The sequence below is a fragment of the Equus quagga genome, chromosome 22 (assembly GCF_021613505.1).
Source record: "Equus quagga isolate Etosha38 chromosome 22, UCLA_HA_Equagga_1.0, whole genome shotgun sequence".
Taxonomy (NCBI): Eukaryota; Metazoa; Chordata; class Mammalia; order Perissodactyla; family Equidae; genus Equus; species Equus quagga.
In genome coordinates this window covers 8245480-8260487 of record NC_060288.1, presented here as the reverse complement: position 1 = coordinate 8260487, position 15008 = coordinate 8245480, and the positions used below count along the sequence as shown (strand labels likewise).

Below are 15008 nucleotides of genomic sequence, written 5' to 3'. Positions count from 1 at the left end.
AAGTTTCTTGTTTCAGGAACTAAGAATGGCTCTTCAGATAGCTTTGATTGTGTTGTAAGTGTTGTTTACTATCTTCCACTCTGCAGAATTTAAGATCTGCTCAATAGAATAATATTTTAAACTGACAATATATAAGATCTACACAGGTGAGGTAAACTATGCAAATGCAGTGATCTAAAACATTTCCATTTTTATTAGAGGTTGGGAAGAAGGCAGAGTAGTTTCTGAGTTTAAAAAAGAAAACTTTTATTGAGGCCTAGGGAAGGAGTCTGTGTTTCATAAATTGCATTAAATATTTGGTATGTAAAATTCCGGCTGTTGTTCTGCATTAAATGGGTACAATGCATTCCCTATCTAATTAAATAACCATATGGAGACAAGTCACATTTACATAAACAAAAGCAGAGATCCCAGTTCTAGTGTATTGTCTTAGATTATGTAACTTGGTTTCCCTGGTATGGCTTTCTGCTCTGACTTGCGTATTGCCATGAACCAATATGTTCTCAGACATTGAGTGGAATTTAAAGAAATATTTCTAGGCTGCCTTGCTTCATTTAAATTTTGCAGTGAGAGGGGCTCTGGAATACTATGAAATCTCCTATGTTCTGCTTGCCTATTAAAGCCAGTAGTTTTGAAATCTGGCCAATGGGAAATCCATGTGCATTATCACAGTGCTTTGCAAGACAACCACATGCCTGGTGTATGGTGTAACCATTCATTACATGTTTATTGAATAAATAAATGTTTCACAGCGTGTTTTCAGAGACTAACATATATATAGGTAATAAATAGTAAAGAGATGTTAGAAACAACAGTGCATATCATAAGGGTTCTGAGATGAAAATAGTAGTAATCACAAAGTTGAAATATAAATATTAAGATAATAAGTTTGGGAATGGAAATCATAGAGATCATAATTACAATCCTCTCTCTCTCTTTTTTTTTTTTTGTTTGCTATTCTTTATCCAGGCAATGATGCTGGATATATTTGTGTAACATTTAATCATTTACTATATTTTTCACATATATTAACATGATTAATGAATTTTAATCACCCATTTTTATAGATGATAAAAATGGAGCCTCAGAATTAAATTACTCACCCAAGGTCACAGAATTAACTCAGACTTCAAGTCAGGTTATTTGATTCTAAAGTTCTTTGATTTTACCAAATTTAGTTTTTGCTTTATGGCAGGATCATTGGTACGATTTTGGAATAAATATGAATGTTTTGTACCAGTGAAAAGACAAGCGTACTTGAGAAACAGAAGAAAAAAATGACGTTTATTTCAAGGTACTCTCAGGAAAAAAGCATGACAATAATATAGAATTTCTCAAAATCTGTTGAAGCTTCACTTCACTTTTACTCTAAACCCATGGAATGCCCACATTCCTCACTGATGGTCCAGGGTTTTACGAATCCCAATTTGGGATGACTTGCCTCCAGTGTGCCCATAACAGATTTAACACATCAAACAGCCAAATATTTGGCAGTTTTATATGGATAAATGTAATAGAATGACAATGGTCTAGTCCTCCTCTCTTTCTCTTGCTAAGGTTCGCTATCTCCTGTTATGCTCCTTGTATTTTAATTGGAGTTTTAATAGTTAAATATTCCTGCTTAAAAGAACAATAAACTCTTTCCAAATGAAACATTGGAAAATCCTTCTCGTTATTTTATTCTCAGACAACACGAATTCTTTGATTTCTTTGTCTGTTTCCGACTTTAGTGAGGATGCCTAGTGAGTTGAATATAATTAGTTGAGTATGGTAGTCTGCCTTTATCTCCCAGGGGTACATTCCAAGACTGCCAGTGGGTGCCTGAAACCTAGGAGAGCACAAAACCCTATATATACTATGGCTTTTTTTTATACGTACATACCTATGATAAAGTTTAATGGCACAGCAAGAGATTAACAATATTAATAAAATTTCATTATAACAGTATACTGTAATAAAAGTTGCCATAGATCTTAGCAACCTCAGCGTATTTTTTTTTCTTTCCTTATTAAGTTGGGAACTTTTATCTTTCACTTAAAGGGAGCACTTTAAGGCTTCTCTTTGGCATGTCCAAATTGCCAGCATCACTACTCTTGAGTTTCGGGCCATTGTTAAGTAAAATAGGGTTACTTGAACACAAACACTGTAATGGCGTGACAATCATGTGATAACCAAGAGGGCTGCTAAGTAACTAACGTGTGGGTAGCGTATATACAGTGCGGATACTATGGACAAAGGGAGGATTCACATCCCAGGAGGGACTCATCAGGATGGCGAGAGATTTCATCATGCTGCTCAGAATGGTGCACAGTTTAAATCTTATGAACTGTTTATTTCTGGAATTTTCCATTTAATATTTTCAGACCACAGTTGACCTAGGTTAACTGAATCCGCGGAAAGTGAAAATGCAGCTGAAGGGGCACTACTGTGCTTGCTGTGCTGTTCTCTCAAAAATATTTATTTTCTCAAGAACTTTCTGGGATATGTCCATAACACACCCATCCTGACCTGGACTCAAAATCCAGCAGACGGGTAACTGAATCATCTTTAAGATGAATATCATCCTTACTGTCAGTGGTGAGGTGCCACACAGATAATGTATCATTTTATATCATCTTCTTTTGGTTTTATGAACTGTATGCTATTGCTATGAGGCAGACACTCACTAAATTACACTATCAGATTTCTAAGGGTCCGTTCATCTGACCTGAAATGGAATTGTGAGGTGGTTGGGGTCAAAGACCTATGTTCAAATTCTGAGTCCCCATTAAGCAGCCATGTGATCTTAGACAAGACACATAACCAAATCATTTCCTCAACTGCAAAATGGGATACTTACAATACCCACCTCAGAGCATTGCTGTAAAGCTTAAATGACCTAATCCATGTAGAAGGTTTATTACCATAACCTGTAATCATTCAGTAAATGATAGTTCTTACTTTCACTTTCTGCTTATACAGTTTCCACATTTTTAAGCCTGCCAAAATTCTTTCTTTAACCCTCAAAGCATTGGGATTTGATTAAGTGAAGCTTGGAGCTCTGGCTTTGTGTAAGAAGGAAGATCTAGTTGTATCAATGAGGAGTGTTTCATGCGAAAACAACAGAAAATCTGACTATCAGTAGGTTAAATAATCAAAGATTTAAAAAAAAACAACCACCAAATTCTCTAGAGGCAGATGCCTCCTGGTGTTAGTCTAGCCTATCTCAGTGTTGTCAGAGCTGGTACCTCTGTGCCCTTCTTTGACTTTTTCTCATGATTTTCCCCAGTTAAGGCAGGAAAAAATGAGAGAAAGGACAGTACTAACCACATCTATTCCTTTTATCAGGAAAATAAAAGCTTTCTTAAACTTCTGTTTGTGACTCATTTGCTAGATCAATGTCACATGACTATTCCTACCTGTAAAGAAGTAAACTGAGCCCCTGACCTTTCCAGGCTTTCCTGTAAAAGTGGTTTGGGAGAAGGCAGTTGACTGGGTCAGACAGTTGCCAGCATTTGTCACATCAGATTTAGAACTTTTCTCTGAATGTTAACGTGGTGGCAAATATATTGAGATTACAGGCAAATTTCCCTCAAAGCCCAGAAGTATTCATACAGCCTTCCATAAAAGCATTTATTAAAGTAAGCGACCGTCCCCACCCCTCTCCAAACAACAGGATCTGCCAACAACTTCTTAGCCCCTTAGAAGTTCCCACTTCAGCTCCTTTCTTTCTTCCCTTCCCTTGTCTTTTTCTTGATGTATCACCTGAGAATTTCCTCAACAATTCAGTTCTGAGCCTCTAGACAAGGTTGAGTATGATAGGCATCCATGAGGTGAGAGGGAGGAAGATGACCCCAGCCTTGTGGAGTAAGGAAGGAGTGTCTTCCTCAAGGGCAGCCTGCTGGGGAAATCTAGCCTTCTTGCCACAAAGAAGGCATCTGAAGGCTAGGGCATTGCTGCACCAGGAATTCCAGCCTGAGCCCAGAGAGGAACTCAAGGGAGGGACAGGGATTGAGACCATGTTAGGTAAATGCCACTCCCAATATTTCACTATACGAAGCAAAAAAAGAAAAGAAAAGAAAATGTATCATTCTTTTGCTTTCACTTAATTAAAGAAATTTCTTTAATTAAATAAGTCAATTTAGTCTTGGAAGGATGCAAATAAATGGTAATACATAAACAAATATATACCTATGATCTCTCACCTTCCCCTAGCCACCCTAATAAATTGATTTTTTAATTTGATTTTTGTTTTCATGGATCTTGGCCTTTTTCCGAAACACACAGGACTTTGATGTGGCTTCAGTATTAGTTAGGATATAATGTTGCATTCTGCCTTTTTTTTTTAATCCTCTGAACATTAAAATTGATTGATTTCTTAATGGAGGTCGTTGAGATAGCCAGGTCACTTATCCACAGCCTTTTCCATTCCACTCTCCTGCTCTGTGTTTCAGATGGAAGCTGAACTTGTTACTTTATCTAAAGGGCATTTATTAAAATAGCAGGAGGATAACCTAATTGCTTTCAGATCTCTCTGTGTTTTGTGAATTGGATGGTTGAAACTTGATTTATCTTTCGATCTAGTGCCTTCGTTTGTCGTTTTATTTATGCTGGATGAATGTGGCCTCACTATTTACTTACAGATTGTTATTTATGATGCCCACCCCTCCTTCCCCATTTCAGGATTTCCTTCACACAGTCATGCATTGTTACCAGTTAAGCAAAAATGCATCACTCAAAATGTATGCCTGTGGCTGTTCACTCAGGGTACCACCATAGGGTTTGGGATATATTCTTTATCAGGTGACCCTTTTATGTAACAATGAATTACTTTGGACAGAAATCAAGCCCCTGTTGGGAGTGTGAGCTGTTTGATGCCCATATAAAATCTTTTAATACCTTTGTCATTTCCTCTAATGCATGGATTTACAAAAGCCTGAGGGGACTTGGTATTTATTGAAGATGGAAATTGGCATGAGCAGTCAGTAACAAAATGAATTAATATGTGATATATTTTATGAAGTCCCTTGTAAATATAATTTAAAACACTAAAAAAACTCTCAGATTCTATCCTGAAACCTTTCTTATTCCATGTGATATATACACACTTTATTTTCTGAGTGACTTTATTGTACTTTTATGACATAAAATTGTTTATTCTCTTACTATTTATAGTGTTTGCATTATGATGATTTTTTGGTACTTCCAGTTACTTACACATGAATTAGCTTTTCTATTACAAATGCATTTTAAAGCTTACGGTATCTTAAACTCTTTATTATGGGAGGCATTTTCCCCCTTAGGTTGATGTATTTAATGGAATAAAATAGTTTGAAGGATCAAACCATTGTTTATGTATAATTCATTGCAGTGGTATGGAAAGTGCTTGTGTGTTCCCAATGGCAGGGAGTCTTTTTTATAACTCAGTGTCTTTTATTTTCTTCCTTACAGAAAAATACAATTATAGGCAGTCACATCTTTTTTGTGACTCCTAATATTACTCCTAATATTGTGAATTATGTTTGCATTTGACAGTGCTTACTGATTGAGATTGTTGACTTGATTGTGAATAGTAAGAGGCTCTGTTGGTTCAGATTTACAGAGAGCGTACAGAAGGCCATGTTAGGTCAGAGGATGCGCCTTGTCTCCTAGGCTCCCTCGTGATGAACTAGATTATTCTTCCAGTGGTTTCACTAGTTCCCTTTCCCCAGCTTAGTCCTAAAGATCAGTTTGCACAGATTCTTAGAGCTGGTGTGGATTGTGCTTTGCATCTTGATGTATGTGTCTTTCCAGGGCATAGTTGATGTTGGTATTGAAATCCTTGCTTTCCTTGTTCTTTCTCTGGAGTGGCCTTTGGAAGGCAGAAGATATCATTCTGTTTGGTCATCTCCACACCGCTCAGCAGTCACGTCTTTCTTCCCTTAACTTAATGGTAGTTTCCTGGGACTTAACTCCTTGCTAAATGTAGTGAAGAAGCAATGAAGGAATGTCTTGGCTCCTGCTTTTCCCTTCTTATATTGCTTCTCTCTGCTCCTTTCCCTCAAAATTTAGGGTAGATTTGTACCTAGTTCTTCCCTTTAAGTAAATATAATTATAGGTCCTAAACTAAAAGTTCATAACTATTTTAGTGATTTGTCTTAGTTCGTCTGGAAAGTGAGATTCATAGTATATGGGGGAGGAGTGCTGGGGTAGAGAATGGTGACCAGAGGCAAGCAAAATAAATGCACATTCTTTTTAGAAGGTTTGTTGTTTTTAGTAAGTTGGTGAGTTTTGGGGGAAAATCCCGTCTTAGGCAGAATACCAGACAATCTCCAGACTTTTGTACGTGAAGAAAGCAGACAGTTTGGAATCTTTTGGACATGTCTTATGACTGAGCGTCTTTCACTAAGATCATTGTTCTTCACACTCCTTTATTGGAGAACAAAATCTATTCCCATCACTATTTTCAAAGTTTCAAGGAAGCTTGGAGCCCTTATTGAACACTTTGAGGTAACCACTCATCAGACTGAATCTTAAGATTCAACTTTTCACCCCACAGATATTTATCTCAGTTCTTTCAGCAAAGACATGCAGATTCAAAACTAGTTTGAGAGAGTCTCCGATTCACTATTTTCACTTGTCCAGTAACACTAGAAGGTGAGTCCAGCTAAGGTACCATATTGTGCTAGCTCTGCCTCTAGAAGATAATTCATCTACACAGGCTTCACAAGTATGATGTATTACTCTGATGCACAGTTTTATAGTACAAATTTTTAGAGCTGGTGTGGGTTGTGCTTTGCATCTTGATGTATGTGCTGCCAATGTAGGCTGTTTTCTAATGTCCTCTTCAATTTCGCAGGAACTGACAATGGCGAAGCCCTCCCTGAATCCATCCCATCAGCTCCTGGAACATTGCCTCATTTCATAGAGGAGCCAGATGATGCTTATATCATCAAGAGCAACCCCATTGCACTGAGGTGCAAAGCAAGGCCAGCCATGCAGATATTCTTCAAATGCAATGGCGAGTGGGTCCATCAAAATGAGCATGTCTCTGAGGAGAGTCTGGATGAGAGTTCAGGTAAGAACGTGAAGCAATCAGAAGAATCCATGGTAGCTCCTCAAATCCTCACATTATTATATGGCTGGGAAGAACTGTGTAAACCGCCTACCTTTGCCTTATTTGAATGAGGTCATATTAACATCATTCCAGGAATATAAGATGCAATCGTTATCTCTAAATGACTCCATGGCTCCCTTGCTAGTCTGTTCCAGTGTGGTGTAGGGACATTTTTGTTTTCCTCTTCTATATAACTTTAACAGCTAATTTTGTATGGAAGTCAATATTCTCACTGGAAAGCAAACCAGGACCAGGCTGCCACTGTTTTCATTTTCTGAATTGTAAATATTTTTGAAGACAAATAAATCTTCTACCAAATGCCTTTTTAAGCACCATAATTTCAGTTTCTCTAATCTTTCCTTCTAGATATTATTCTTGTGTACTTTATACTTCATAATTGGTGGTTTCTGAGTATTCTTTAAGTTTTTTTAATTACCATGTAAGGACAGAGCCCAAATCAGATTCCGAAATTTGAATGGGATCTCCAGTGTGAAAGAATTTCAAGACCATCTTTACTTTATTAGTTTGGCTAATTTGGCTAATAAATGGTGATGATGAGAATAATGATCATAGGAGCTAATGCTTATTGAGCGCTTACAGTATACTGGGCCTTTTCTAAACACTTGACAGATCATTTTACAATAGCCCTCTGGGGTAAATAATGTTAGAATTGCCTCCTTGTAGATAAGGAAACTGAGGCTCAAAGAGATTAAGTAAACCATGAGCTTGTGCTCGATATCAAAGCAAGATCGTGTGACTCAAAACTTTTGAAATGTGTAACTTTTTAAATTTTAGTGTATAACAGAAACAGTGTACGCTTTTGAACTTCAGCTCCTTAGATTACCTGAAAATTTAGCCTAATCTTGAACCCAATCTGTTCTCACCCTGGATAATTGATTTTATTAGTCCTGACTCAGTCACTGGATATCAGATTTTGAGTGTCAAAAAGCCTGAGTATAATTAGGAAGTTGCAAGTTTGCTTAATTTATTAACTGTGTACCAATGCTACTCAATACACCAGGCTAGGCCTTCAGAGTATTCAAAGAAGGGAAAGATGCAAACACTGATCTCTAGGGCTTTACACCTACTGATAGTTATAAAACCGATACACCCATAAGTGCAGTACAAATGAAGTTACAATCAGTGTGTGAAGAGAAGTAGATGGTGCTATGGAGGATTAAAAGAAAAGAGAAAGATTTCCTCTAACTAGGAATATCAGGAAAGGTGTGGAAGCAATAGCATTTGAAAAGGACATTAATGAATATGTTCATTCAAATAGGCGTAACTGATGCTACATTGTATAGGAGAGAGGGGCATGTCAGTGGTCTGAAGGTCAACATTAGCAATTGAAGGAAAGCATAGTATGTGTTCAGCAAGAAGTTTGGTTTGGTCAAAATATAAAATTGGTGTAGGAGAATAGCAGCTTAGTTCAATCTATGGCATGAACTTAGTTCAATCTATGGCATGAAAGGCCTCAAATACCAGAGTGAGGTATTCTTTACTTAATTTTATGGATGTTTTGCTAGTAGTGAGTATTGGTTATCTTGACAAATGGGAATACAATGGCTGAAGCTTCAGAGAATGAATCTGGCACAAGTACTTGGAACGGTAAGGAGAAACAAGAATGGGTTAGGAGACTTGCATAATTCACTTCAGAGAAGGTAAGGTCTGCTTCCAGAGCAGTGACCACAGAAATAAGAATTTGATATCTTGTCTGAGAGCACTTTAGCAAACTAGACTCAATAGCTGATTGAATGAATGAAGAACGTGGAGTAATAAATGTCTCTCAGAAGCAGAATAGTAATGCAATTAATGTAAATAATTGCGTTAGCAACGAGAAAGTTCTGAGATGATTGTGTGGATAAGCTGAATTTGAAATACTTATGGGATATAATGAAGAGATGCAGATCTGGAACTTGGTAGAGTTCAGAGACAGAAAAGTAAATTTGGTAATCATCAATAAGAATGAAACCGTGGGGGTGGAGGAGTGGTCAAGAGAGAGTGCGTACTATGAAAAGGAAGTGGATCTAGAGATATAGCTCCTAGGAGTCAGGAAGAGGAACATCGGCAGCCAACAAAGAAGTCAGCAGAGTACGCTGTGTTCCAAAACAAAAGCAGAAAATTATTTCAAAAAGATCATCAGGTGCTGCTGTGGTTGCCCATAAATCAATAAAGAAATAGAAAAAGAACAAAACATACATATAAACAGTGCTAAACATTACACAGTTCTGAAGTAATTTGAGATTGCAATATAAATGCGTAACTTCAAAAGGTAGAAAAACAACTAAACCTTATCACAATTCCCTATTCATTCCAGTTTGGAACTAGTATCAGGAAGAAAAATATAAATGTACCTGTTTTGGAGATGTTGTTCTTTAGACCAAAAGCATGCTTAGAATTCTGGAATCTAAATGGGAGAAGTGGAAGGGACCTTGGTGATACCCTAACAGCCCTATTCTACACATTAAAAATCTTATGTTCCAAGAGATACAAATAGTTCATGGCATAGCTATTTCTAGAACCCAGATCTCCTGATTTCCGCTTCGCGTGTCGTTCCTCGATACTACAAGCCACTTTTACGCACAGATTCCTATGCTCTCCTTAGCACTCAAAATATTGACAAATTCCCTTACTGACATGAAGATGGGTTTCAGCACATGGCTTATCATTTTCCATCATAAGCTTATTTAGTGTTTCAATTTCTCAAGTATATAATCCTATAGTTATTCCATTGAAATTTCTTATTCCTGACCATTTCTGCCACCTCTGTAAAGGCCAATCTCTCACTCTATTTTGTATTTATGGCACTGTTAAACAAAAGTTTACAACAACCAAAGATAGAGCCACATTTCCAGGATTTCAGCTATAGTTTCATTTTTGAAAGAAGGTTTTGGCACAATCAAGGCAAAAGAAGACGACAAATAGGATCTTGATATCAGGGAAGTTTCCGCTCTTGTACTCCCAAGGTTGAGATTGTGGATAGACCTAGGTTGGGAGAGGTTGTCACAAACAGTAGCCATCTCACTTATCTTGGTGTGAAAACTTCCAAGGAAGACTCTGAAATTTGAGAGAGGGCAACAAGGGAACAACACTATCATATGAGCAAAAGCCCATAAAATAATGGTAGAGTACAAAAAGTTTATGTACCTTGTACTCAATTAGTCCAACTGGAAAGGATTCAAATACCAGTGGCTCAGAGGGGCGATGTGTTTTATCCTCAGATGTTTCTGTCCTAGATTTTGCCCAGTAATGAACTCAAAATAGCAGAATTCCATTGGGTAAACTGCTCCAAATGAAAGATAGGAAGAGCATTGAGAATGATTAGCTATTTTTTATACCACTGCTAGAAAATCCTATATCCGTTCTCATTTAAAGACCTCTTGATAAGTATTGCAAGCCAGTTTAACACTTCACCCTCTGGTAATTTCACAACATTCTGTTTTGCTGTTGCTTCCCCTTTTAATTCTCCTAGTATTGCTAGGCAACTCCATGCCTGGCAGATAACAGTGATGATTACATTCTCTGCCTCCATGTAAGGGCCTCCCCTCTCCACTTCTTTAAAAAAAACAAAGACCAATAAAAGTCACAAATTTCTAAGGAACTGGGAAGAACAAAAATTCATAAATGACAAAATCTGAAGAGATTATATACCACTTTTAAAAAAGCCTATTGAGAAAGAATTTAAATTTTAACAACTACCTTTTTGAAGAGAATTTAATAAGCACAACCTTTTCTTCCAAGTTATTTTGATTGAATCAATAGGCAAGAAATGTCTCTCCTTAAACAGTTTTCTTCTGTGTAGTTAATGAAGATTACTGTCTACCATACACTGTAATTATGTTTCCTAAGGTCTGTATTAATAGTGAAATAGTGGAAACTAGAGCAAGATGAGTGGAGATATTATACCCCAAACCAACACATAAGCGCAATTAAGGTTGGAAACAAAGTGGTCTCAGGTACTGAAAAATAGATGCATTGCTTCCCTTGGGTTCTTCCATGCCCAGCTTGAGCACAGGTCTTGACTCCCTTTACAGACTTAATGGCTTTTGATTGGGTCTGTAAAATAATTCCTGACAGTCCAGTAGGAGTGAATGACACCGAGAAGTCAAGGGCAGTGGGACCGCATTTGACCAGAGGTAGAGAATTGTCTATGTCCTTTTAAGAAGTTGGAAGTAGCTGCCTATATTTCTTTGGCCATCATAATCTTCATTTCTAAAACCCCAGAGAATTTTGATATTCTTTTTACTTACAGGTTTTCTTTCTTCACAGAACTAATGGGAAATGCATAGGACCTGGGAGTGTTTGGGGTAGACACAGGATCTTTTGTATTTCCAAATTGGAAGCGATAAGTCCTTTCAGTTGTTAAAGGCTGCAGACTGCCTTTGGTCTTTCTGGTAATTTGGCCCCGTCATCTAACAGTTCAAATAAGAAGAAAAAGGATTGTGTGTTTTCATGCAATTTAGCTTGGAAAACCCAGAGCTAGAGTTCTTTCCTGCAAAAAGCACAATTTATTTGACATGAGTTACTGTGTTTGCACAGACATGGCTATACCTCTTAGAAATGTACACTTTCAGTTCTCTGTGCAAGCCAAGGGATGCTTTTTCATTTGTTCTGCCTCATTTCATTTGGAAATATGGGAACTCTTCTTCCTTGTGGTTTTCCTCTGTTGACATCTGGACTTGAAAGGTAATCCCACCCCAGGATCATGTCCCTCAGAATGAGTGGAGTGTTCAGTAACACAAAAATTGAGAGCTTTAATATAACAAATAGACACACACACACGTACTGGAAGCAACAACCACCAGCAAAACCTATCCCTGGCAATCAGGATAATGTAGCCTGTGGGAAGATTGAGTTGTCAATAAGTTAAACCACTTCTTTATTGTTTAATAAAAACAGGAGTTCCCTTAACAGTGCTCCATGGCTCTTATCTTATTCTGCCTTGGAGATATAGAACCCTAATGAGTGAAATAATGCATATTCTAGTGTGTTATGGGAAAAGTCTCAACTCCGGTAAACTAATATTTTTTCTTCTTAAAGAATATCATTTCAGAGATTTCATTGTATGTGATTTCCTTTTTAAACAACTGGAGTCTCTGTCTGGGGATAAAAGGTTAATGGATTGTGTTGAGAAAAGGGAGAAGAGTAGAAATAAAAATGTATTAAATCTTTAAAGTTTATATCTAAGAACTTTACTGTGCTGGTGATGGGGATTTGAATATAGTATCTTCCCGAAAACCATTAATTTGAAGTTCCTTTGAATGATTCACAAATCACCAAGGTACATTTGGGAAGCATATATTTTAGACCACATAACACAGAAATAATCAATCTCCCCAGTGTTCCATTGACAGTTTGTGGGTTTAAAACTCACTTTTATAGAAACATTCCCCCACCCCATCCCCCAGATTTCATTTTGTTCATCACTCCGCTTCTCAGAGAGGAATCACATATTCTTCAAAGGTTTTCAGGAAAATATTTTGAATTCCTCCCATAAACTTGTGACAGAGTATGAACGCCTTGTCTCTTGTGTCTAATTTAACCTGCCCTACAAAAAGTTGGAGACCATTTACTCTCATTCCATCCTTAGCAGAGATAGAAAGAAATTAACCATTTTATGTAATTTAGTAACAAAAGTTGCTGATATAAACCAGAGATTTATTCTAACCCCTAAATTCTTGAACAATGTCTTTGAACTTTTTCAGTCTCCTCTGTTCATATAACAATCAGAAGTGTGTTTCTTTATTTGAAGTGGGAATTCTAAGGATCTGAAATAACCTGAAGAGAGTCTAGTGGTTAAAAGCATGGGCGTTAGTGTCAGGTGGTGGTGTGTTTGAAATCTGGCTTCACACTTACAGACTCTTTCAGGTAGATGTGTTCCTTGGCTTCCTGTCCCGTCAGTTTGCCCATGTGTAAAGTAACAGGAATAATTATACCTACCACATAGGGCTGTTCTGAGGTTACAGAGCCTAATTCACACGACATGCTTAGCTCAGGGCCTGGTGTATAGCAAGTACTCAATCAAAGTTAGCTTTCAAAATGATAAATATAGAATTGCTAATTTTTTTTTCAGTGGGGCAAGTGGCTGGTGATGCCTCAAAAAACAAATAGAAAATGATGAACTTCTACAATTCCAAAAAGATAAAAGAGCTAATATTATTAAGAGGTAAATAATTCTTTCATGGACTAACATTTTACTTGCCTGTGATGCACTCATTCAGTTTATTTGTAGTCTTTATCCTATTCTCAGAGCCAGTGGTAGCACAAGTTGTCCGATACATGTCCTGATTTCAGGACAAGATCTGCTAACGGGAGGTAGTTTTAGTGACTGTAGGAAGAGAAAGTCAGTGATTGGTGCAGCAAGGTTGGAAATCATGACTGTGTTTCCCACAAAGGTGTGAGTATGATGTCTGAGTGAGTCATCAATGGGATGCTGTCCTCTAAATGACCCTACCATGTCCGCTTCTCCCTCTTGAAGTTTTCCCTCTCTCTGTTATCAGACAACACTATCAGGTTAATTTCGTTTCCTCTGCCAGACACCTCTGTGCTGATTAATTCTAATCTCTGGTGTGGAAGAAACTGGAGAGCTGGGGTGTAGTCTTAGTTTCTGTACTTAAGACTGAACTTGTGGTGCTTCTGAGGAATACATGGAGTGGTTGTTATCTAGGGGAAATGAAAGAGTATTCATTAGGCATCGTGCACATTGAAAGGATGACTTTTTTTTTTTTATCAAAATACATTTTAATCTTGTTTCTAGGATGAAGTGGCAAAAGACATTTAGCCCTAATTAAGCATCTGCCAGTAAAATGAAATACGGTTCTACCTTTTAATTATCTACATTTAATTTACTATTTTCAGTAGCATGTTGCCCTGAAGACATCTAAGCTCCCTCAAGGAATGGAGACACAGTTCCACGAAAATGCCTCCCTATAGTTCAGAGTTTTGAAACTTCAAATAGCTGTCTGACTTATGGGTCCTTACCAGAGCCTTGCCCTAGCCACCAAGCTAAATTGGGTGAGGACAACTTTCAAGTCCTAGGTAGAATGGCACCCACCCTAGAAGCTTTTGCTGATGCTTTGGAGAGGTTAGAAGCCCTCTTGTGTGATCTTGGAGCAGTTAGTACTTCTCCTGTCATAGCATTTGTCACACTGCATTGTTGGAGTTGATTGAAATGTGTCCCCCTCTATCATGGAAGCTCCTTGAGACCAGGAATCTTAACCATCTACTTTGTCACAGTATCCTCAGCACCTGGCACAGTGACAGACACATATGAGGCACTCACTAAAATTTTTTTCAAATAATGTACTCTGCAAACTGTATGACATCTTTGATCTATTTTCTATGGTATGAGACCTACAGCAAAATAAAAATAGAAATAATAGTAACATGGTGTTAAGATGAAATAAGATAATGCATGTGATGGCATTAATAAAAGCAAAGGGCCCTACAGATGCTATAATAATTAATCAATAATGATGATAACAATATGTTATTCAAAATATGGTGAAGCTTTTCATTGTTCAGGCATATTTTCTAGGCTCCAGCCCTGGACTGGTAAGAGACAAGTGAAAAACATTTCCTCTGTAAGTGGTGGACTCACTCCTTCCAGCTGAATGGGTTGTTTTCTCTCTTCCCAGGGACAGTAGGGTAAGGAGGGACTTTCTCAGAGCCAAACCCAGGCATCAGAGGGACTGAGATACCTATGGAGAGATGATGGTCCAGTACAGAAGGCTCTTAAGTATGAGACAGTTGCTTTTCATGGGGAGTTTGATTGTTTTTCTCTTCCAGAGAGTTGAGCAAGGCCTTATGCTTCTCATGAAGTTGTATTGGAGTCGTTCTTTGGAGCTTTGTCTGTGGAAAGCTACATCATCATTCTTTTGGTTAATCCCCAATCATAAAACATTGAATGTGGAAAAACAGGCATGGGATATGT

The 15008-nt window shown here is 37.6% G+C and overlaps 1 protein-coding gene across 1 annotated transcript in view; it reads left to right on the top strand.

Annotated features, from left to right (window-relative positions):
- UNC5D (unc-5 netrin receptor D) overlaps nt 1–15008 on the top strand; it is a 488465-nt gene that overhangs the window by 270074 nt on the left and 203383 nt on the right. Inside the window, exon 2 of the mRNA XM_046648689.1 lies at nt 6818–7036. Within this exon, the coding sequence (XP_046504645.1) occupies nt 6818–7036 (219 nt within the window). The remainder of the gene's footprint in view (nt 1–6817; nt 7037–15008) is intronic.